Raw genomic sequence first — 24,710 nt, forward strand, 5'->3', positions numbered from 1 at the left:
CCTTCCTTTTCTCGTTCTCCTTCTCCACCTTCTTCTCCTCCTCCCTCAACCTCTCTCTAGTTCACTCTTCTCTCTCTCCTTTTCCTTCTACTCCTCTTCCTCTTCCTCCTCCTCCTCCTCCTCCTCCTTTCTTTTCTCGTTCTCCTTCTCCACCTTCTTCTCCTCCTCCCTCAACTCAACCTCTCTCTAGTTCACTCTTCTCTCTCTCTCCTTTTCCTCCTCCTCCTCCTCCTCCTCCTCCTCCTCCTCCTCCTCCTCCTCCTCCTTCCTTTTTTCGTTCTCCTTCTCCACCTTCTTCTCCTCCTCCCTCAACTCAACCTCTCTCTAGTTCACTCTTCTCTCTCTCCCTTTCCTTTTACTACTCATCTTCTTCCTCCTCCTCCTCCTCCTCCTCCTTCTCTTATTTTCTCGTCTTTATTTTTGTTTTATTGCTCCATTCAGTTTAATTATTAACCCCGGTATTTTTTTTCATATAATTTTTTGCCTTCATTTTTTCCCAGCACTGTTTCCCTTCTTCCTCACTTTCGTTTCCTTTCTTTTTCTCTCTCTCTCTTGTAATGGTAGTAATGGGAGTTTGTGGAGGTGGTGGTGATGATGATGGTGGTGATGGTGGTGGTGATGGTGATAGTGGTAGGGATAGTGTTGACAGCAGTGATAGTTGTGATGATGGTGATGATGACGATGGTAGGGAGGATGATGAAGGAAGATATGGTGATGTTGGTGGGGGTGTTAGGTGGTGATGGTGGTGGTGAAGGTAATGGTGAAGGTGGTGGCGGTGATGATGACAATGTTTTTTTTTATTGTTTTTGTTTACAGCCAAAGAAACAGCTCAAGGGCAACAAAAAAAAACAAAAAACAAAAACAGGTGTAAAAAAAAAAAAAATAACGCTAATCGCAATTCCTACAGAGACAAAAGTGATGAGCGGCCAAAAGAGGGAGGGAGAATGATGGAGGAAGTTATGGTGGTAGTGTTGGTGGTGATGTTAGTGGTGGTGGTGGTGGTGGTGTTGGTGGTGATGTTAGTGGTGGTGTTAGTGGTGGTGGTGGTGGTGACACGATGTATGGTGAAGCCGTCTTGCCCTCTTTGCCGTACCGCTACAGGCTTCCCCTTGAGAGAGAGAGAGAGAGAGAGAGAGAGAGAGAGAGAGAGAGAGAGAGAGAGACCATAGAAGGGCTCCTCTGTTGTAAAATCGTTTCGTTGCGCAATAGACGGTCACCTGAGTTCACATCTTCCCTCCCTCACCTGCCCGAACACGTGGATTAAAAATAAAGTGGTTTTGTTACTAAGTTAAATTAGGTCAGTAAGTTAAATTAGGTCAGTAACGTAAATAAGGTCAATAATGTAAATAAAATGTAAATATGTGAATAAATAAGTTAGTTGATATCTCGGCTCTGTAACCTAACGACATTTTCTACATTAAACCTCTTTTCTTCCTCTTTTTAATTTTCTTTCCTTTCCTATCATCCTCCTCTCCTTTTCTCTCCATTTCACTATCATCCTCTTCTTTACTCATGTCTTGCTCCTCTTCTCCTTCTTCCATCTCCCTCTTTTTCTTCTCTCTCCCTTTTTTCTTGATTTTTGTATCGTTCGTCTTTTTTATCTTTCTTTCCTTTCCTATCATCCTCCTCTCCTTTTCTCTCCATTTCACTATCATCCTCTTTTTTACTCATGTCTTGCTCCTCTTCTCCTTCTTCCATCTCCCTCTTTTTCTTCTCTCTCCCTTTTTTCTTAATTTTTGTATCGTTCGTCTTTTTATCTTTCTTTCCTTTCCTATCATCCTCCTCTCCTTTTCTCTCCATTTCACTATCATCCTCTTCTTTACTCATGTCTTGCTCCTCTTCTCCTTCTTCCATCTCCCTCTTTTTCTTTTCTCTCCCTTTTTTCTTAATTTTTGTATCGTTCGTCTTTTTGTCTTTCTTTCCTTTCCTATCATCCTCCTCTCCTTTTCTCTCCATTTCACTATCATCCTCTTTTTTACTCATGTCTTGCTCCTCTTCTCCTTCTTCCATCTCCCTCTTTTTCTTCTCTCTCCCTTTTTTCTTAATTTTTGTATCGTTCGTGTTTTTATCTTTCTTTCCTTCATTAACATCCTCCTCTCCTTTTCTCTCCATTTCACTATCATCCTCTTTTTTACTCATGTCTTGTTCCTCTTCTCCTTCTTCCATCTCCCTCTTTTTCTTCTCTCTCTCTTTTTTCTTAATTTTTGTATCGTTCGTCTTTTTATCTTTCTTTCCTTTCCTAACATCCTCCTCTCCATCTCCTTCCATCTCCCTTTCATTATCTTCCTCTCCTTTCCGCACGTCTTCCTTTTTAATCTTGTTTTCTATTTTTATTTGTTTTGTTTTCTTCGTAATCTAATCGTCTTTTTTTTTCTTTATTTTTACTTATTTTGTTTATTTTTCATCGACACTTTTTTTTTCATTTAATTTTCTTACTCATTTTCTTACTTTCTTGCTTTCTTTTTTTGTCGTCCTTGTCATCCGGTCGCCCTTTTCTTTTTCTTTTTTTTGTCTTACGTTGTTTATATTTCTTCGTCTTCGCCATCTGATCGTCCTTGGTCTTTGTAAGGTTTCGGCTTTTCTTACTCTCACTCATCTTTCTTGCATTCCTTCTGTCTCTCTCCTTCTCTCATTATTTCTCTCTTTCACGTTCCTTTTTCCCATTTCTCTTCCACGTTCCTTTTTTCCCATTTCTCTTTCACGTTCCTTTTTCCCATTTCTCTTCCACGTTCCTTTTTCCCATTTCTCTTTCACGTTCCTTTTTCCCATTTCTCTTCATTTTGTTTTCGCCATCATTATTTTTTTCTCTCCTCTGCCTCTCTCGTCTTCTCTCTTAATTAATTTCCGCCTCTTCTCCTCCACTGAGTTATATTTTTCTTTCTTCTTCTCTTTTACTTTCTCTTCGCTTTGATATTTTTTTTTCTTTTTTTTCGTAACGCTTTAATTTACTGCGTTTCGTTGTTTTGTTGTTTCCTTTGTTCCTCGTGTCACGTTTCATTCTTGGCTTTATTTTTTTTTCTATGTGGCTCGTGTGTGGGGGGGGGATGTGTGTGTGTGTGTGTGTGTGTGTGTGTGAGTGTAAACCATGTGTACCTACGGCTCCTAAACAAACACATACAAACACACACAAACAAACGAACAACCAAACACACATTGAAACACACTCAAACACACACACAAACACATACAAACACATAATTCAGTTTAAAAAGTTAGGCAACAAATAAAAAATAAACATGTCAAACTACAACACCACCACCATCAACAACAACAACAACAACAACAACAACAAAAACAACAACAATATAAACCGAACCATTCTAAACACCTCCTCAACCCCTTTCTTAACGTGACATTCCCAAACACTAAACCCAGGTAAGAACAGGTGATACGACTCCTTAACCTGTCTGCGTACCGGTACCTTCATAAAGTCTACCGAGGCGGGTGACAGCTCGCGTACTTGAATCCCTCCTCAAACGCTTTATAGCCCCTGATGTCACCTCGCTGATAACTGAGGTGAGGAGAAACAAAAGTGACATGTACAGTGAGGTCCACATTCTTAAACATATCGGACTCCCATTACGAATTTTTTCAAGCCGACAAAGAAGATTAAGCGGATTTTCATGGGATTTTCACTAACATCACAAGACAGTCTATAAAGATCTTAGCAACTTTTCCGTTTTATTTCTTTTTCCTCTCATTCATTATTGCTAGTATTTGCTTCCTTCCTTCCTTTCTTTATAATTTCCTTTTTCTGTATTGTTTTTCCTTTTCTCTACTCATTCCTTATTGCTAGTATTTGCTTCCTTCCTTCCTTTCTTTATACTTTCCTTTTTCTATATTGTTTTTCCTTTTTTCTACTCATTCCTTATTGCTAGTATTTGCTTCCTTCCTTCCTTTCTTTATAATTTCCTTTTTCTATATTGTTTTTCCTTTTTTCTACTCATTCCTTATTGCTAGTATTTGTCTCCTTCCTTCCTTTCTTTATAATTTCCTTTTTCTATATTGTTTTTCCTTTTTTCTACTCATTCCTTATTGCTAGTATTTGCCTCCTTCCTTCCTTTCTTTATAATTTCCTTTTTCTATATTGTTTTTCCTTTTCTCTACTCATTCCTTAGTGCTAGTATTTGCTTCCTTCCCTCCTTTTTTTTATAATCTCCTCTTTCTGTTTTCTTTTTCCACTTATTCCTTATTGCTAGTATTTGCCTCCTTCCTCTCTTTCATCATAATCTCCTTTTTCTGTTGTTTCTTCTTATTTTTTCCCATTCTATTTCATGTTGTGCAACGATCTGTATTGGGAAGCGAGTGGGGGATGTCAAACGTTAAACGCGTAATATATATACCAGCAAAAAATATCACATAAAAGGGAGGTGTACGCTGGTCACGGTGTCACGAAGCAATCACGTGTTTGACCAGGTATGCTCTGTCAGGTGTTTCATTCAGGTGTGACCGTGACTAATTACCCTGACCTCATTGCACTAAATCAACTGGCGCGGAGAAAGAAAAAAAAGTACAATCAGTCTTTCTCTCATATTCATTGACTGACATAACTTTCCCTAATGTATTCTTGCTATAGCTCATTCTTATTCATTTTACTTCATTCTATTTATAACTCATTCTGATTTATTTCTCTACTTCATTCTCTTCCCTTTGTATTTATAGACCACATAAGTTTCTCTAATTTATTCTTATTGTAGCTCATTCTTATTCATTTTACTTCATTCTATTTCTAGCTCATTCTAATATATTTCTCTACTTCATTCTCTTCCCTTTGTATTTATAGACCACATAAGTTTCTCTAATTCATTCTTGCTATGCTCTATTTTCATTCTTATTCATTTTACTTCATTCTATTTTTAACACATTCTAATTTATTTCTCTACTTCATTCTCTTCCCTTTGTATTTATAGACCACATAACTTCTCTAATTTATTCTTGCTATGGTCTATTTTCATTCTTATTCATTTTACTTCATTCTATTTCTAACACATTCTGATTTATTTCTCTACTTCATTCTCTTCCCTTTGTATTTATAGTAACTTCTCTAATTCATTCTTGCTATGGTCTATTTTCATTCTTATTCAGTTTAATTTATTCTTTTTCTAATTCATTATTCATTCTAATTCCTTTCTGTTTCATTCTCTTTATATTAATTGACCGCACCACTTTTTCAAATTATGTTACTGTAAATAGCTGTTTCACGTTCTTATTCACTTCAATTCATTCTACTTTTAACTCATTCACGTCCATTTCTCTAATTCACTCTCCTTTTCATATTTATTGAACATCACTTTCTCTAATTCCTTTTTTATCATCATTCTCTCTTTTCGTTCTGTGTCCAATCAATTCTATTTCATTTTTCTGATTCACTCTTTTCATATTCGTTGACAACCTCACTTTCTCTAATTCCTTTTTATCATCATGTTCTCTTTTCGTTCTGTGTCCAATCAGTTCTATTTCATTTTTCTGATTCACTCTTTTCATATTCATCGACAACATCACTTTCTCACTAATACATTTCTGTTGGCGTGTTCGAAGGCGTTTCAATTTTTCTTTTCCTTTTTTTGTTCCTGAAGTTTTATATATTTCTTCAGCCTTTTCCGACTTTCCTTTTCTTTTTCTTCTGGTTCTTCTTTTTCCTCTTTTCTCCTTCCCTTTCTCCTTTTCCTTCCTTTTCACCATTTTTTCTTTCTTATCTTTTCCACTTTGATTTTCTTTTCTTTCTTGTCTTCCATCTTGCAGAAAAAAAAATTCGGTGAGTTATGAAGCTTAAGTTGCCTATTAAGACCTATTTGTCATCCCACCTGCGTGTGTGTGTGTGTGTGTGTGTGTGTGTGTGTGTGTGTGTGTGTGTGTGTGTGTGTGTGTATATGTGAACGTGTGCACACACACACACACACACACACACACACACACACACACACACACACACACACACACACACACACTCCCTGTCTTCATCTCTTCCTCTTTCTTCCTTTATCTCACTTCCTCATCATCTTTTTTGTTTTGTTTTTCCTTTTTTTTCCTCCGCTTCATTCCCTGTCGTTCCAGTCTTCCCCTTGTCTTCATTTCTTCCTCTTTCTTCCTTTCTTTCAATTCCTTATCGTCTTTTATGTTTGTTTTCCTTTTTTTCCGCAACTTCATTCCCTGTCGTTCCAATCTTCTTGTCTTCCTGTCTTCCTATTTTTCATTCCTCTGCTTCCCTTTCTTCATTTTTTCTTTCCTTGCCTCCCTCTCCTATCTTCTCCCTGTCTCCTTCCATTTTTCTTCCTTTTCTCCTCTTCCTTCCTTTTCGTTTCCTCATCTCCCTCTTCCATCTTTTGTCCGTCTTCCTCTTCTCTATTTCACCCACTCTTCATTTCTTCCACAATTTTGTCTTCTTGCCTTCTTCCATCTTCCATTTTGTCTGTCTTCGTTTTTCTTCCTTCTCTCCTTCTTCCTTTCTAATCTTTCCTATCTTCCCCTTCTCTTCCCATCTCCCTTCCCTTCCCATCTTTCCCATCTCTTTCTATCTCCAGTCCCATCCCATCTTTTCCATTTCTTCCTCTTCCATCTTTCCCATCTCCCTTCCCTTGCCTTCTCTCCCATCTCCTTTCCCTTACCATCTTTCCTATCTCCCTTCTCTTCCCATCTCCAGTCCCGTTCCAGCTTTTCCATTTCTTCCTCTCCCAGCTTTTCCATCTCCCTTCCCTTACCATCCTTCCCAACTCCCTTCCTTTCCCTTCCCATTTTTTGCCTCCTCCATCATCCCCCGTCTCGCTGTCCTCCCTGCTGGCGCCAAGACGAGCCTCAACTAGCAATTAATGACGTCTGAGAACCTTTAACAATATAGAGAGACCATAAATCATGTTCCTGTCTCCCCTCCTTATATAAACTCTCTCTCTCTCTCTCTCTCTCTCTCTCTCTCTCTCTCTCTCTCTCTCTCTCTCTCTCTCTCTCTCTCTCTCTCTCTCTCTCTCCAATTCTCTTTTTTTATATATTTTTTCAGTCTTTTCCAACTTTCCTTTTCCTTTTCTTCTGTTTTTTTCTTTTTCCTCTTGTACTTTGTTATCATCATTTTTCTGTCTTATGTTTTCCATTTTGATTTTCTTTTCTTTCTTGTCTTCCATCTTCAGTATCTCTCTCTCTCTCTCTCTCTCTCTCTCTCTCTCTCTCTCTCTCTCTCTCTCTCTCTCTCTCTCTCTCTCTCTCTCTCTCTCTCTCTCTCTCTCTCTCTCTCTCTCTCTCTCTCTCTCAGGAATGAATGAAGTTATTGTTATTTTTTTTTTCGTCCCTCCTTCTTCTAATCAATGAGTGAGTGAGCGAGTGAGTGAATCGATGAGTGGCCTCGTGAGTTATTTAATGCAGCGACTGACCTTCTCAATCTCTGCCTGGGTTATGTTTTTGGTGGTCGACATGGCGTGACTGACTGACTGACTGACTGACTGACCTGACCTGGTTTATTGTATAGCTGATTGACTGGCTAACCGACTGACCTGCTAACTGAATGATTGGCTGATTGACTGACTGACCTGCCTGACTTATTGAATGACTGACCGATTCACTAACTGCCCTACTTACTGATTGACTACCTGAATGACTGACTGAAAAGCTGATTGACTTGATGACTAATTGATTGAGTGAATAATTGAAGGAATGACTGATTGACTGACTGGCTGACTGACTGACTTAATGACTGATTGACTGACTAATTGAATGGCTGATTGACTGATTGACTGACTGACTGAATGAATAAAAGATGAACTGATTGACTGATTGATTAACTGACATATTGAGTGATTGACTGATTAAACGAGTGAATGAATGAATGAATGACATACTGACTGACTGGCTACTTGACTGACTGAGTGACCTACTGACTGACTAACTGACACAGGCTAAATGAGTGTCTAAATGATTGACTGACTCACTGACCGACAGATCCAATGATTAAATGTCTGATCTTTTAACTGATCGACCCACTGACCGACTGACATATACTCTGATATTTTCTAAATCTTTTAAACTAGTGAATATTAAATTTCTTGGTCTCGTCTCAATGCAGTAAAGAAAATAAACGCGTAAATAGACGACATTGGAAGTACTCGACCGATCTTGGCTTCAAACCTTTATATATCCGACTCAATTATTTATTTTTCCTTTCATCTATACTTTCCCAACTGTACTTCCATTAGTGTGGCCGACTATTTACATTTTCTATTCGTATTAGAAAGAAAACGGAGTGCGGTTTAGTCTTGCAAAAAAAACTTAATTGGTCTGGTTTTTCTTTGCCTAAAACCGTGCGGGGTGAGAGAGAGAGAGAGATTCATATAACCAAGACTTGAATCAGCTGACCTTGTAAGATGCAGATAGGCGAAGGAAGGGGAAGGGGAGGAGGAAGAAGGAAGGGAAGAAGGAAGTGAACAGAAGGAAGGAGAGAGGAAAGGAAGGGACAGAAGGAAAGTAAGGAGAGGGAAGGGAGAACAAGAACAAGGAGGGAAAAGGAAGGGAAGGTTAAAGGGGAAGAGAGAAGAAGGGAAGGGGAAGGGAGGGAAAAGGAGAAGGTGAGGGGAAAGGAAGGGAAAGAGAAAGAAGAAGGGAGAGAAGGGAAAGGGAAGGAGAAAAGAGGTAAATAAAAGAAGGAAAGGAAGGAATGGGAAGAGGAAGGATAGAAGGATAAGGGAGGGGGAAGGGAAAGAGGGAAGGAAGGGAAAGAGGAGAAGGAAAGGAGGGAAAGGGGAAAGAAACAAACAGGGTGAAATTTGGGAAGTGGAGGAGACGGAGGAAGAGGAGGAGGAGGAGGAGGGAGTAAAGGATGTGAGGACAGGCCTGGGGAGGAAAGGGGACGGAAGGGGGGAGGAAGGGGGAGAGGAGGGGAAGATGGAAGAGGAGAGGAGGAAAGGAGAGGAAGAGGAGAGGGAGGGAAGGAGAGAGAGGGAGGAGGGATCGATCTACAGTCTTGCCAACTCTCTCTCTCTCTCTCTCTCTCTCTCTCTCTCTCTGAAATATTTAACTGATTTTATTTCAACCTTATTATTATTATTATTATTATTATTATTATTATTATTATTATTATTATTATTATTATGTCTTTCTTTTCACCTTCATTATTATTCCTTTTTTTCCTGATAAATAAAACTGTCAATTATAAAAATAAAAAAATCTTACATATTTCTCGTGACGGCAAAAAAAAAAAAAAAGAAATAGCGAAGAAAATTAAAAACAAACAAAACAACAACAACAACAACACGAAACAAAACAGAGAGAGAGAGAGAGAGAGAGAGATCAACCGCAGCCAAAAAAAAGAAGACAGAAAAATGACAAGAAAAGAAATACAAAACAAAAAGAAATACGAACCCATAAAAAATAATAACATAAACAATAAAAAAGAACGAATCATTAAAGAAAGAAAACAATAATGGAAGTTAATTAGAAAGTTGAGAAAATGAATGCCAATTGAAGTCGATCCTTGGAATTAATAAATACTGCGTGGTAACTCTGAAAAAGTGTGTGTGTGTGTGTGTGTGTGTGTGTGTGTGTGTGTGTGTGTGAGAGAGAGAGAGAGAGAGAGAGAGAGAGAGAGAGAATAAAAAATACAATAAAAAAACAACCTAAGGACACAACTCTCACTAGAGAGAGAGAGAGAGAGAGAGAGAGAGAGAGAGAGAGAGAGAGAGAGAGAGAATAACTGAAAAAATTATATTAGGACTTACAGGTGAAAAAAAATAAAAATAAAAGACAAAAGATAAGAAACAAAGAAACAGAGAACGATTTAAAGATAAAGACAGACGAAGCAACAACAACAACAACAACAACAACAACAACAACAACAACAAAGAAAAGGAAAACAGTAGTAAACAAAGCTAGACAAAGAAAGATCTGATGAAGAAAAAAGGAAGAAAAGAAGAAGGAAGAAATCGCATACCAAGGAAGAGGAGGAGGAGGAGAAGAAAGGGAAGGAGGAGGAGGTTGTTGAGGCGCAGTACTATTCGCCAAAGGTCAGGAGGAGGAGGGGGAGGAGGAGAAGGAGGAGGAGGAAGAAGAAGAAGACGAAATGGACAAGGAAGAGGAGGAGGAAGAGGAGAAAGAGGAGATGGAATAAGATTTGGAAGAGAAAAAAAATAGTCGCAGAAAAAAAAATAACTAAAACGAGGAGAAAGAAAAAAAGGAAGAAAAGAGTAAGAAAAGAGTAAGAAGAAATAAGAAGCAAGAAGAAAAGAAACAAACAACGGTAGAAGAAGGAAGAAGAAATGGAGGAGACAAAAAAAAATAGTTGAAAAAATGGATAAAATTAACAAAAAACGAGGAGAAAGAAATTAAAAGAGTAAGAAAAAGTAATAAAAACAATCAGAAAACAGTAAGAAAGAGAAAGCATAATGGTGGAAATAAACAATAATGGTAAATAAAAGAATATAGAAAAATAACAACTACAACAACAAAAAACAACAACAACAAAACGAAACAAAAAAAAAGAAGAGGAAAAAGGAAAGAAAAAACGAGAAAGCTTATGGAGGCGTCAACGATGCCGCCGCTGTCAACGTCACGCCTTCAAGAAGTGTCTATTTACTTTCTTTCATCTCCTCTTCACTACAAACGAAGTCGACGGGCCAGCCAGCCAGCGGAGGGAGGCACGAGTTAGCCACACACACACACACACACACACACACACACACACACACACACAACCCGCTCCCAGACAAGACCAAGGCGGCGGCGGGACCCGAAGAAAGGAGCCGATTATATTTCCTCACGTCGCCGATGAGGCTGCAAAATTCATGACCGTGATCCGCCCGAGAAAAAAAAATCTATAAAGTGTAAAAGAATGATGATTTCCGACGCAGCAGATCAGCAGCGGCGGCCAAGTCCTGGAAGTGCTGACGCAGCCGCACCGCCGCCAGCTGTCACCCGTGGCTGGCCGGCGAGAGGCGCGATAAAAAATGAGATTAAACTTGGAAGGCCTCGCAGCCTCCCCGCCTCGCCCCAAGCCCCGTCTGCCCCGCGCTTGGAGGAATACCAGAGCTCGCCCCACCCCGTTCTATCCCGCCCCGAACCGCCGTAGCAAAGGAAAGAAAGGCAAGAAGCGTGCAGCACAACACTCTCTTGGCTGTCGAGGAGAGGAAGAGAGAACGGCGGCGGCGGCGAGTGACGGCGTGTTCTTCCTGCCTGACTTGGACGGTAGCCCGGGCAGTGGTCCAGGGGCAACAGGTGTGTGTGTGTGTGTGTGTGTGTGTGTGTGTGTGTCGGGATTAAGCATATCAAGCCAACCCAGCGTGAAGGCCGTGAGCGTGAGGTAATTAATCACAGGTCACTCTTGTCTGTCTGTCTCTCACGCTGTCACATCGCCGCCGCTACCGCCGCCACCTTCTCCTGCGCCTCCTAATCCTCTGTCGTTTTCTCTTGTTTCTTTGTCTTTTTCTTCCTACTTTCTCTCATTTAACTAGTACTTTCCTTTCCCCCTCCTCCTCCTCCTCCTCCTCCTCCTTCGCCTCCTAATCCTCTGTCGTTTTCTCTTTTTTCTCTGTCTTTTTCTTCCTCCTTTCTCTCATTTAACTACTTTCCCTTCCCCCTCCTCCTCCTCCTCCTAATCATCTGTCGTTTTCTCTTTTTTCTTTGTCTTTTCTTCCTCCTTTCTCTCCTTTAACTACTTTCCCTTCCCCCTCCTCCTCCTCCTCCTCCTAATCCTCTGTCGTTTTCTCTTTTTTCTTTGTCTTTTTCTTCTTCCTTTCTCTCCTTTAACTACTTTCCCTTCCTCCTCCTCCTCCTCCTCCTTCTCCTCCTCCTTCTCCTCCTCCTCCGCCGTAGCTCATCACACGTTGCCGCGAGCCACTGTCCCGCCTGACCACTACCACGCGCCATAACACCTCACCGCCAGACGCTTCACGCTCCAAGGCGGGCGTGACGGGAATGGTGACAGCAAGACCATTGTGATACGTTCCGTCACGCACCATCACCTGCCCCGCGTGCCTCACACCGCCACACACCTGCCACTCCCGGCCAGGTGTGCAGACAGGCGGCCCGCGTGAATCACCTGTCCGTCGCGGCGCCGCTGGGTGACACGCGCTGCCAGGGTCGCGCGGCGGGGGCAGCGTCAACCCGTCAGCGGCTGTCAGCGCGGCTCATCCCTTCCGGACTAACGAGTGACAGAAGCGACGCCACTCTCATGCAACACACACCCCGAGCCACAGCCCTCAGCCACGCGGGTCACGGCCACAGCAACACCCAGCGAGTAGTGAACCGTCGAGTAAACGAATAAATGAAATAAAAAAAATATATAAACAACTATTCTTTTCATTTTCTAGGAAGTTCGCATTCCTGGACCTTCCCTGATATTGACACTGTACGGAAATTTCTGAAACACTGAGTCACGGGAACAGCAGAAAAAGAATTTAATCATACAAGTTTGCATTACGCGACAAATCGGGTCCAGCATTTCTGATTCCTTCCCCTCGCGTATTATTTTCCCCTCCGCCAAATTAAATAAATAAAAATATTGGTTATGCGTAGAAATGTTAAATAAATGCAAGAGGAAAAAAGACGAGAAAGACAGACAGACAGACAGACACAGATACACAGACAGACAGACAGGCAGACACAGATAGACAGACAGACAGACAGACAGACAGACATACAGACAGACAGGCAAACAGACAGACAGACAGATAGACAGACGGAAAGACTAAGCATCCTCACTGACTTCTGGTAAAGGGAGAAAATAAAACAAATAGAAAAGTTTATAAATAATAGACAAAAAAGAAAAAAAATATAAAAAATGATGCAAAAAGGAACGAAAGAAGAAATGAATAGGAACAAACTGAGAGAGAGAGAGAGAGAGAGAGAGCAGTAATGGAAGGAATGAAGGCAGAAAGGTACCAGAGGGATGATGGAGGAAAGAGAAGGAGAGGAAGGAGGGAGAGAAGGAGGAAAGGGAGGAGAGGGAGTAATAAAGGAGAGGCAGGAAGGAGAAGAGGAGGAGGAGGAGGAGGAGGAGGAGGAGGAAGCGACAGGAAATAGATGGAGGAAACTTACTCAGATGGAAGAGGAGGAAAAGGAGAGGAGGGAGAAGGGAGGAGAGATAATGAGGCAAGGGGGAGAGAAGATGGAAGAAGAGGAAGGAGAGGAGGAAGAGGAGGAAACGACAGGAAAGAGAAATGGTGGGAAGTTTAGCCAAGAGGAAGAGAAGGAGAGAAAGGAGAAGAGGGAGAAGGGAGGGAAATGGAGGAAGGGGAGGAGCGAGCGAAGGAGGAAGAGGAGGAAAAAGAGGAAGAAGAAGAAGAGGAGAAAAAGACATGAAAGAGAAATGGAGGAAAGTTTAGCCAGGAGGAAGAGAAGGAGAGAAAGGAGAAGAAATGGAGGAGGAGGAGGAGTGAGCGAATGAGGAAGAGGAGGAAGAGGAGGAAGAGGAGGAAGAAGAGGAATGAGGGACAGGATAGAGGAAAGGTTACTCAAGGGAAAAAGGAGGAAAAGGAGAAGAATGGGAGGCAAGAAGGGGTGAAGGAGGAGGAGGAAGAGGAAGAGGAAGAGGAGGAGGAGGAGGAAGAAGAGGAATGAGGGACAGGAAAGAGGAAAGGTTACTCAAGGGGAAAAGGAGGAAAAGGAGAAGACGAAGAAGGAAAAGAGAAGAATGGGAGGCAAGAGGGGGTGAAGGAGGAGGAGGATTTGGAAGAGGAGGAGGAGGAGGAGGAGGAGGAAGAGGGTCAGGAAGGAAGGTTAGTCAGGCAGAATAAATGGAGGGAAGAAGAGCAGGATGCGTTCTTGTTCATCATTTTGGTCTTAAATGTAAAAGGGAAAAAAAAGAAAAATATGAAGAAAAATTAAATTCACGATAAAGAAAAAAAAAGATGCAAAATTCAGTGCTTATCGAAAATAACTTACCGATTGGAGTAAAAAAATGGGAAGAAAGAAGGAATTAACAAGAAAAAAAAAGGTGATGGATAATTTGGCGGCTTGCCGGAAATTAGTGATTGAAGAAAAGGAAAAATAAAAATAAGTAGGAAGGAAAAAAAGAAGAAATTATAGAGAAAAGAAATGAAAAAGATGGAAAATTTGGTGACTTCCCGGAGATTTGCGGATGAAGGAAAGAAAAAAGAAATAGGAAGAAAGAAGAAGAAATTAGTGAGAAAAGAAAAGAAAAAGATGGAAAATTTAGTGACTTCCCGGAGATTAGCGAATGGAGGAAAGAAAAGAAGAAATGCGAGGAAAGAAGAAGAAGAAATTAATGAGAAAAGAAGAGAAAAAGATAGAAATTCGGAGGCTTCTAAAAAAATAACGAGTGGGTGATTGTTAAAATGAGCAAATGTTGAATGAATAGATAGACAAAGGAATAAATAGATGATAAATACACATAAATAAATAGATAGAAAAACATGAAGCAATAGATTACTGAGGTCAGCTGTGAGCGTGTAAGTTATTTATAAAACGGGGAAAAAGACAATGACAAAGAGGGGAAAAGAGATGATGGGTGATTTTGTAATGCACGTAGCAAAATAAATAGGAAAAAAAGATAAAAGGAAGGGAAAGAAAGGAAGGGTAGGGGAAGGAGAAAAAAGCAAAATAAAAGTAAAGTAAAAACAAAATAAAGCAAAATAAAACGAAAAAAACAAGAATAAAGAGGAAAGAGAGGGAGAGAGAGAAAAGAAAAAAAACACAGACGAAATAACAAGAGAAAAGGGAGGGAGAGAGGGAAAGAGAGGGAAAGAGAGAAAAGGAAAAAAAAACACTAAAACGAAATAACAAAAGAAAAGAGAGGGAAAGAGAGGGAAAGAAAGGGAGAAAGGGAACAAGAGGAAAGAAGAGGGAGAGGAAGGAAAAGAGAGGTAGAGAAAAAAGGACACACACACACACACACACACACACACACACACACACACACACACACACACACACAAGAGAAGAAACTCGCTTGATTTACAGGAAGTGAAAGCCGAAAGTGAGGTCGGCCTGAAACACACTCGGCCGCGGGAAAAAAAAAAAGAAAAAAAAGAGAGAAAGAAACTGCAGGGAACCGCTGGAATAAAGACGGGGCGGGGAACTTAGGAAAAAAATATATATTCCTTTGTTTAGAGAAAGAGGGGAAAAATATATACTCACTCATAAGCACTTTTCTCCATTTTCCTCTTTCTTCTTTTTCCTTTCTTCTTCTTTTTTACTTTCCCTCTTTCTTCTTGTTCCTCTTTCTCCTCTATCTTTCCTCTTCTCCTTCCCTTTCTCTCCCTTTCCCTTTCTCTTCTTCCTTTTCCTTCTCCTTCCCTTCCTCTCCCTTTCCCTCTCTCTTCTTCCTCCTCCTTCTCCTTCCCTTCCCTTCCTCTCTCTTTCTGCGCCTCTATGGAAAAAAATATATATATTCCTTTGTTTAGAGAAAGAGGGAAAAAATATATACTCAAAAGCACTTTCCTCCATTTTCCTCTTTCTTCTTTTTCCTTTTTTCTTTCCTCCTGTTCCTCTTTCTCCTCCATATTTCTTTTTCCCATTCCTTTTCTCTCCCTCTCTCTCTCTTTCCCCTCTATCTTCCTCCTTCTTTTCCCTCTCTTGCTTTCCATCTTTATCCTCCATCTTCCTTCTTCTCCTTTCCTTCATCTTTTCTTCTCTTTATCCTCCATCTTTTTCCCTTTTTCTCTTTCTTCTTGCTCCTCTTTCTCCTCCATCTTTCTTCTTCTCCTTCCCTTCTTCTCCCTCTCCCTATCTTTCTCCTCCTCCTCCTCTCCTCTATCCTTCCCGTCATCTACTTAACTTTCTCCTCCTTAACTTTTTTTCTCTGCTTTCTTCATCTTCCTTCTTCTTTCCTTTCTTTTCTCTCCCTTCCCCTCTCCTTTCTTCTTCTCCTCCTCCTCCTCTTCTTTTCCTGACCTATCATCTACTTTATTCACTAATCCTCCATCCTTCTCCTTACCCTTCCCTTCCCTTCCCTTTCTCTCTTCCTTTCCCTTTCTCCTCTTCCTCCTCTTCCCCTTCCGAAATCTCTTCCTGACCCTCTCTCTCCTTTATCTTCCTTTTTTTCTTTTTATTTCTCTTTTCTTCTCCTTTTTCTCCTCTATTCCTTCCGTCATCTACTCAACTTTCTTCTTTTTTTAACTTTCCTTCTCCTTTATCTTCTCCATCTTCCTTCTTTTCCTTCCCTTTCTCTCCCTTCCCCTATCTTTTCTTCCTCCTCCTTCTCCTCCTCCTTCTTCAATGCCCTTCTCCTCTTCCTCTTCCTCCTCCTTCTCCTCCCGCCTTGTCATCTATTCAAACGTATTTTTCATCCCTCCTCCTCCTCCTCCTCTTCCTTCTTCTTCTTCCTCCTCCTCCTCCTCCTCCTCCTCCTCCTCCTCCTTCTCCTCTGGCCTTACAATTTTCCACTTCCCTTTCGTAAACAGACAGACAGATAGTTTCCAAAATCCTCCTTCTTCTTCTTCCTCCACCTCCTCCTCCTCCTCCTCCTCCTCTCGTCCCTTAATCTCTTAGTTCCCTTTCCTAAACAGACACACGGACAAACAAACAGACAGACAGGCAGACGGACAGACAAACAGACAGCTCAACCAGCCACCCCCTCCCCTACCACCCCATATAACCAACCCTTTTTGTTTTATTTTCTTTCTCTCATTCTCCTTTCTTTATTTTCTTTTTTATTCCTCATTCCCTTCCTTCTTCTCTCTCCATTCTTTTTTCCTTCATTTTCCGACAATTCTTCCATCTATTTCTTCCTCCTCATTCCTTGTTTCTTCCTGTTTTCTTCTTTTTTTGTTGCTTATTCTTCCTTTCTCCTCCTGCTTCCTTCTTCCCTTTATTTATCTTTCCCTTTCATTCCTTTTTCTTCCTATAATTTTTTCTTTCCTTCTAGTTCTTCCTTCTCCTTCTTCCCCCTTTCCTCCTTCCCTTTATTTCCTGTTCCCTTTCGTTCCTTCTTCTTTCTGTATTTTTTCTTTCCTTCTTATTCTCCTTTCTTCCTCTTCCTTCCTTCCTTCTTCTCTTTATTTACTACTTCCTCCTATTCCTTCTTCTTCCTATATTTCTTCTTCCCTCCTTATTCTTCTTTCTTCCTCTTCCTTCCTTCCTTCTTCTCTTTATTTACTACATCCTCCCATTCCTTCTTCCTATATTTATTCTTTCCTTCTCCTTCTTCCTCTTCCTTCCTTCTTCTTCCCTTTATTTATCTCTTCCTCCTTTCCAATACTCATTTTTTCTCATTTTCCGCCTCATTCTCATCCGTTCAGCTCTTCTTTTTTTTCTCATTCATTTTCCTGCTCCTCTTTTTCTCCTCCCTCCTTTCTCTTCCATCGTCCTCCTCCTCCTCCTCCTCCTTCTTCTCCTCCTTCATCATTGATTTTCCACTTCCATCCTTCTTTTCTTCCCCTTTTCCTTGCCTACATACTCTCAATTTTCATCTCCTCCTCCTCCTCCTCCTCCTCCTCTTCCTTCTTTTCCTCCTTCTACTGGCTTTCTTCTTTCCTTCATTTTGTTTTCTTTTTCTCAGTCTCTTCTTTTCTCCTTTCTACGTCCTTATTTTCTTCTTTTCTTCCTTGGTTTATTTATTTTCTTATTCGTAAGTTCACTTCTCTTTTTTTCTTCCTTCTGAACCTTCCCACTTGTTTCCTTTTCTTATCTCTTTTTATCTTTCTTTTTTCTTTCTTTTTTATTTTCGTTTTTCATCTTCATTTCCTTCATTCATTCCTTCATTGTCTTCTTCCTTCATTCTCTTTTCTTTCTTCTTTTTCATTTTCTTCCTTCATTCATATCTTTTTTATCTTTCTTTTTCCTTTCTTTTTTCTCTTGTGTCGCCTTTCATTTCCTTCATTTCCTTCATTCATTCCTTCATCGGCTTCTTCCTTCCTTCCTTGTACTTCACCCTTTCTCTGCTTCCTTCCTTAGTAACATATTTCCTTTCTTCCTTCCTTCCTTTCTGTTTCCTACCTTCCTTCCTTCCTTCCTAAGTCACTCCCTTCCTTCCTTCCTTCCTTTCTCTTTCCTACCTTCCTTCCTTCCTTCCTTTCTCAGTCACTCCCTTCCTTCCTTCCTTCATTCCTTACTCTTTCCTACCTTCCTTCCTTCCTTTCTAAGTCACTCCCTTCCTTCCTTCCTTCCTTCCTTCTTTTATCTTTCCTACCTTCCTTCCTTCCTTTCTAAGTCATTCCCTTCCTTCCTTCCTTCCTTTCTTTCTCTTTCCTACCTTCCTGCCTTCCTTCCTTCCTTCCTTCCTTCCTTCCTTCCTTCCTCTCCTCTTAACATCCCTTCTCCTCCCTTCATGCATTCCTCCATTTATATTTCTTTCCTTCCTTCCTTCCGGTCTTCCTTACTTCCTTCCCCTTCCTTCCCATTCTTCCACTTCCCTCCTTCCCGTTCCCTCATTTGCATAGCCTTCGCGAAATTGGCGCTTCCGAAACTCCATAATTTTTGGCGACGGTGTAATTTTAGCGAAACGCCGTGACGTCACCGCGTCGCCATCTTGTCCTGCCCTTGTTTATATTACGAACGGGAGAGAGAGAGATGGAGAGACGGAGAGAGAGAGAGAGAGAGAGAGAGAGAAGGGTCAGCCGTGTAACTTTGTAAATGTTTGTCTAACTTTAAGGAAAGTGTTCATCTTGTAGTGAAATTGGAAGAGAGATCACCGCAGACTTTAGAGAGAGTGGTTGGGGGGGGGGGGGGGAAGGGTGATGGTGCTGATGATGATGGTAGCGATGTGAGTGATGGTGGTTTTGGTGATGGTAGTAATGAAGGTGGTGGTGGTGGTGGTGGTGGTGGTGATGGTGGTGGTGGTGATGATAAATTATGGTGGTGGTGGTGGTGGTGGTGGTGGTTTTCCTCTCCTGTATTTCATCTTCTTTCCTCCTTCATCTTCTTCCTCTTCCACCTTCACCAAACTCATTTTTTTCTCCTGATGATGGTGATGATGGTGATGGTGGTGGTGGTGGTGGTGATGATAGGGCAGGTGAAGTGTCTAATCAAGGCCTAATGAAAGTGAGATGAAGGTGTTTTTTAAGAAGTGAATCTGAAATTAAAGTCAAAAGGTGAAATAAGCTTCGCATCATATCGTACACACACACACACACACACACACACACACACACACACACTATTGGCCACGCACACGACATTGCAAACCTTCTATTACTGGTCCTCCTCCTCCTCTTCCTCCTCTTCCTCTTCCTCCTTTTCCTCTTCTTCCTCTTCTTCCCCTTCCTTGTCCCTTTCGTCTAGTTTTCCTCCTCTCTTTTTTCGTTTTTCTTCGTCCTCCTCTTCCTCCTCCTTCTCTTCCACTACTACTACTACTACTACTACTACTACTACTACTACAGAAAAGTCATACTAGCAAAAAACAAACAAACAAACAAACAAACATTCATTAAAGAACAAATTATCGATGATCTCAGAGGACGAAAAAGTGTGTGTGTGTGTGTGTGTGTGTGTGTGTGTGTGTGTGTGTGTGTGTGTGTGTGTGTGTGTGTGTGTGTGTGTGTGTGTGTGTGTGTGTGTGTGTTCGTGCATGCGAGACCGCCATGTTCATATCTTTACTTGGCTTGCGAGAGAGAGAGAGAGAGAGAGAGAGAGAGAGAGAGAGAGAGAGAGAGAGAGAGAGAGAGAGAGAGAGAGAGAATTGCTTCATATTCTTATTGCGAGTCCTTCACTTCCCCTTTCTCTCTTTTTTCTTGTCCTTCCACTTTTCCTTCCTTCTTTCCTCCTCCTCCTCCTCCTCCTCCTCCTCCTCCTCCTTTGAAAATAATCTTCCCCTCTGCACGCAAGGAAGAATTGTGTAATAGTGCGTGTATAGGCCGTGTGTGTGTGTGTGTGTGTGTGTGTGTGTGTGTGTGTGTGTGTGTGCGAGCTTGGGATGGACCTAAGACTGACTGCCGGCGGTTAGTTAGTGGAAGGAGGAGGAGGAGGAGGAGGAGGAGGAGGAGGAGGGTATTGGTGGGGTGGCGCATTGCGGCTTCAGAGGGTAGGAGGGAGGGAGGAAAGGAGGAAGGGTTGGAGGGAACGGAGGGAGGGAGGGAAGGAAGGGCGGAGGAAGGGAGGGAAGAAGTGAGAGGGAACGTGAACCTAGAGAGTGTATGTGTACCTGTGTGCGTGTGCGTGTGCGTGTGTGCATGTGTGTGTGTGTGTGTGTGTGTGTGTGTGTGTGTGTGTGTAGCCAGGCATTCCACTTTTCTTCTCCTGTCCAACCCTTTCTTTCTCCCCTTGTCCTCTTGTTGTCCTCTTCAATTTTTCCTCTTTCTTTTCCCTTCTCTCTGAATTTCATGTGTCTGTGTCCTTGTGTCCTCTTCCTCTTTTTATTCCTTTTCCCTTTTTTCCTCTTTCTCTTTTTGTCCTCTCCCGTTTTCCTCTTTCTCTTTTTTTCCTCTTTCCCGTTTTCCTCTTTCTCTTTTTGTCCTCTCCCGTTTTCCTCTTTCTTTTGTCCTCTTTCCTTTTCCCTCTTTCTTGTTGTCCTCTTTTCCTTTTTCCTCTTCCTCTTTTTGTCCTTTTTCCTTTTTCCTCTCCCTTCGTCTCTCTCTCTCTCTCTCTCTCTCTCTCTCTCTCTCTCTTTTTCCTCTTCCTTCTTCGCCCTGTGAGTAAGTCTTATTCTGAGTTATGTCCCTCTTGCATTTCCTCCTCCTCCTCCTCCTCCTCCTCCTCCTCCTCCTCCTCCTCTTCTTCCTCCTCCTCATATATCCTACTCTTCCTCCTCTACCCTCCTACATTTCCTTCCTCATCCTTCCTCCTATCTCCTCTCTTTATCTTCTTTTTCCCTCTATCTTCTCTCTGTCTCCTCTTCCCCTCTTTCTCCTTCATTTCATTCCCTGTTTCTTTTATTATTTCCTTCCCTGTTGTCTCTCTCCACCTCCTTCCTCCCTTCCATTTCTTTCCTCCCATTCTTCTCCTTGTCTTATTCCTCTCCATCTGTCACTATCTTTTCATTTCCGTGACTATTCTCTCTTTCTTTCTTTCTTTCTTTCTTTCTTTTTTTCTTTCCCCTCTGACTGGTGAAGGGGAGAAAGGGAGGAGGAAGAGGAGGAGGAAGAGAAGGGGAGATGATGAGAAGGGGAGAAGATGATTGCATATAAATGAGAAGAGAGAGAGAGAGAGAGAGAGAGAGAGAGAGAGAGAGAGAGAGAGAGAGAGAGAGAGAGAGAGAGAGAGAGAGATCATAAGGTTAAAGGAAGGAAGGAAGAAGAAAAAAATAGGGGTTAGCTACTGATATCGGAGATGAAGAGGGAATGAGGGAAGGAAGGGGGGGGAGGGGAGGGGTCAGGGTCAAGGGGAAGGGGTCAAAGTTCAAGGTCACCCAAGATTCCCCTCGCCTCGTGACGCTTATGGAAAAAAAAGGTCATTCGTATCTTTTTTTTATTAATTAATTTATCTGCAGGGTTTGGCGAGGGTCGTGTGTGTGTGTGTGTGTGTGTGTGTGTGTGTGTGTGTGTGTGTGTGTGTGTGTGTGTGTGTGTGACCTTAAAGATTTGATGATAGACAAAACACGCTATGGTCTCTCTCTCTCTCTTGCACTTTCTACTTTTATATTCCTCCCCCTTCCTCTCTCCTCCTTTATTTCTTTTCTTTCCTCCTCCTCCTCCTCCTCCTCCTCCTCCTCCTCCTCCTTCGCACGAGCCGCATCTGGTCACAAAATAAAGAAAAAAAACACTTCGCAAACTGCCTTCCATTTCTCGCAAGGTCGTGCAAGGAGAGAAGGGAATGCTTACTAATGCCTCGTTGGGCCGGCCACTCCGTTAGATAGTTGGTGAGTGGGTAAGTTAGGTAGTTAGTTAGGTAGTTAGTAAGTGGGTTAGTTAGTTAGTTAGTGGGTTAGTGGGTTGGTTAGTTAGTTAGTGGGTTAGTAAGTTAGTTAGTTGGTTAGTCAGGCAGTTAGTTAGTTAGTCAGTTAGTTAGTGGGTTAATAAGTTGGTTAGTAAGTTAGTTAGTGGGTTAGTTAGGCAGTTATTTAGTTAGTTAGTTAGTGGGTTAGTAAGTTAGTTAGTGGGTTAGTAAGTTAGTTAGGTAGGTAGGTTGTTTGTCAGTGGTTGGAGGATTAAGTTAAGTTTGGTGGTTCAGTCATACGTTGAATATAATGAACGTGAGAGCTTTAAAATACTTACTGGCAGCTTGTGATATTTTCTGGTACCTTTTGAATACTTTTTGCTACCTTTTATACTGTTACTGGTACTTTTAACATTACTACTGGTACTTGTTATACACTTTCTGGTACTTTTTATTACATGATTATTGGTACCTTATATAGAACCATTGATACTTTTTTTACTACAACTACTGGTACCTTTAACATAACTACTGGTACCTTTAACATAACTACTGGTACCTTTAACATAACTACTGGTACCTTTAACATAACTACTGGTGGCTTTTACTCAATAACCGGCACGTTTTACTCTTTTAAACCTTTTATGTACACTCACCTTGATGCCTTGAGACCATTGCACATTCACCCCTCCCCGCCCCTGACCCCCCTGGCCGCCCCTGACCCCCCTGACCGCCCTCCTGTCCCAAAACGTGCACAGGTGTGTCTGAGGACCAACTCTTAATTAACGGACTCACCTTTCCTCTCCTCCCCAGATGTGGCGGCGGTGAGCGCGGCGGCGGCGGCGGCGGTGACGATGGCCGCGTCCTTCCCCCGCCCATCCCCGGCCGGCGGCGGGGCGGCCAGCTAAGGCGCGGCGCCCCCAGCCCTGCTTGGAGTAGTGGTGGAGGTGGTGATGGTGTTGGGGCGGCGGCGGCGGGCGACGGTCGGGGCGGCTGGCGGCGACTCTGCGTGGTGGAGGAGGTGGTAGGGGCAGGCGGCGATGGCGTCCCCCACACACACGGGCCCCCCTCCCCCCACACCCGCCCAGTGAAGCAGTGACGCGCCCCAGGGGAGACACCCCCCCCTCACGCCCACGGTCAAGGGTCCTCCACGCCCCAGACATGCTCCCACCCACCCCGGGGGCCCCCACGCTAAGACTAAGCTCCCCTCCCACCCCACCCCTCACGCTCGCCCCCCCCGACGCGCCGCACCACCCCAGATAACCCCAGTGGCTCATGTGCCGGCGTGTCCCCGCCAGGTAGGGGCCATGTGATAGCCTCTCTCTCCCTCCTCTCTTCTCTTTTCTCTTCCCTCTCTCCCTTTCCTTCCTTTCCTTCCTCTGTCCCTCCCCGCTCCTCCTCCTCCTCCTATTCTCTCTCCCGCTGTATCTCCCGCCCCGGCTCGCGCGCGCCCCCGCACCCCCGCGCGTCATGGTGGGCGGCGCCGTGATCGGAGACGACGCCCCAGCGGATGAGGTGCAACTGGGCTCCATCCCGCTGCTGGAGACGCCCCCGGGGGAACAGTCCGCCCCGTCCCCGCGCCTGCTGGGCTATGGGTCTTACGGGGGCGGCGGGGCGGCGGCGTACGGGGGCTTCGGCACGGGCTCTCCGTACGGCGGGGACGAGATGATGATGATGGCGGGCGGCGCTCATTTGGGGGTGGAGAGCTTGGCCCAGGCGTTGGTCATCCTGGTGATCGGCGTGGGCATCATCATCTCCAACATCATCATCCTGGCCACCTTCATCACCATGCCAGGTAACGACCGTGACCCCTACACCTTCCCTCTCTCCTAAACCCCTTCCCGCACTCTATGAACATTGCTGCACTATCATCATCATCATCATCATCCTGGCCGCCTTCATCACCATGCCAGGGAACGACAATGACCTTTACACCTGTTCTCTTCTCCTCCTTCCCTCTCTCCTAAACCCCTTCCCGCACTCTATGAACATTGCTGCACTATCATCATCATCATCATCATCATCCTGGCCGCCTTCATCACCATGCCAGATAACGACCATGACCTTTACACCTGTTCTCTTCTCCTCCTTCCCTCTCTCCTAAACCCCTTCCCACACGCTATTAACATTGCTGCACTATCGTCATCATCATCATCATCATCCTGGCCATCTTCACCCCCTACGACCCCGCCTCTGCACCTGTCCTCACCTACTCCTCTAGCCGTTTTGTTTTATGAGTATGCTCCTTTTTCTCTATGGACCTATTCCCCTGTCTTCCCCTCCTCCTCCTGCCTCACTATCACTGCCATAAACAGTACACATTTCTGCCGCACCCAAACGACGCACTGCTACGCTCTCTTACAACCCGTTTCCCACGTTTATGTAATGTTCTTCTTATCCCAAAGCACTATACGAAGGTGCTCCTAAAGTTTTCTAAGGCAATATGTCCCACACTTTCGAAAGCAAGACAAACATATTAACTCGTTCCTAAAGTGTTCTACTGCAATATGTTTTTACACTCCAACACGCAAAGACTTTTTTTTTTTTTTACAGGAAAGGAAACAGCTCAGGGGCAAAGAAAAAAAAGAAAACAATAATGAAAATAAAAGCCCGCGAATCACTACTCCGATAAGAAAGGGTTGAGAGGGCAAAATAGAGGTCAATTTCGGGAGGAGAGGTGTCCTGATGCTCTCCTCTTGAAATACACTCTCTAAATAAATAAATAAATAAAAGAACACATTTTTAAACACACCCACACTTTGAAAACACACAACACACACACACAATACACTCGCAATACACTCCCACAACACACTTACATAGTACCACAACCACACACACACACTACTGTTCCCTCCCACACACACACACACCACAACCCCCACCATCACCACCACCACCACCATCCCTACACACCACCAACACCACAACACACGCACCACAATCATACCCGCACCCCCACACACACACCACCTCCCTTTCCCACACCCAACCACCAACAATGGTAAACTAAACACAAGTACATACCC

At 43.0% G+C, this 24,710-nt stretch overlaps 1 protein-coding gene across 1 annotated transcript in view; it reads left to right on the forward strand.

The window, feature by feature from the left end:
* Positions 1 to 24,710, forward strand: part of LOC127008254 (probable G-protein coupled receptor 21) — a 63,987-nt gene that overhangs the window by 19,702 nt on the left and 19,575 nt on the right. The window contains exon 3 of the mRNA XM_050880007.1: positions 22,495 to 23,476. Coding sequence (XP_050735964.1) covers positions 23,152 to 23,476 — 325 coding nt within the window. The 5' untranslated portion in view covers positions 22,495 to 23,151. The remainder of the gene's footprint in view (positions 1 to 22,494; positions 23,477 to 24,710) is intronic.

This window comes from Eriocheir sinensis, chromosome 37 (assembly GCF_024679095.1).
Source record: "Eriocheir sinensis breed Jianghai 21 chromosome 37, ASM2467909v1, whole genome shotgun sequence".
NCBI lineage: Eukaryota > Metazoa > Arthropoda > Malacostraca > Decapoda > Varunidae > Eriocheir > Eriocheir sinensis.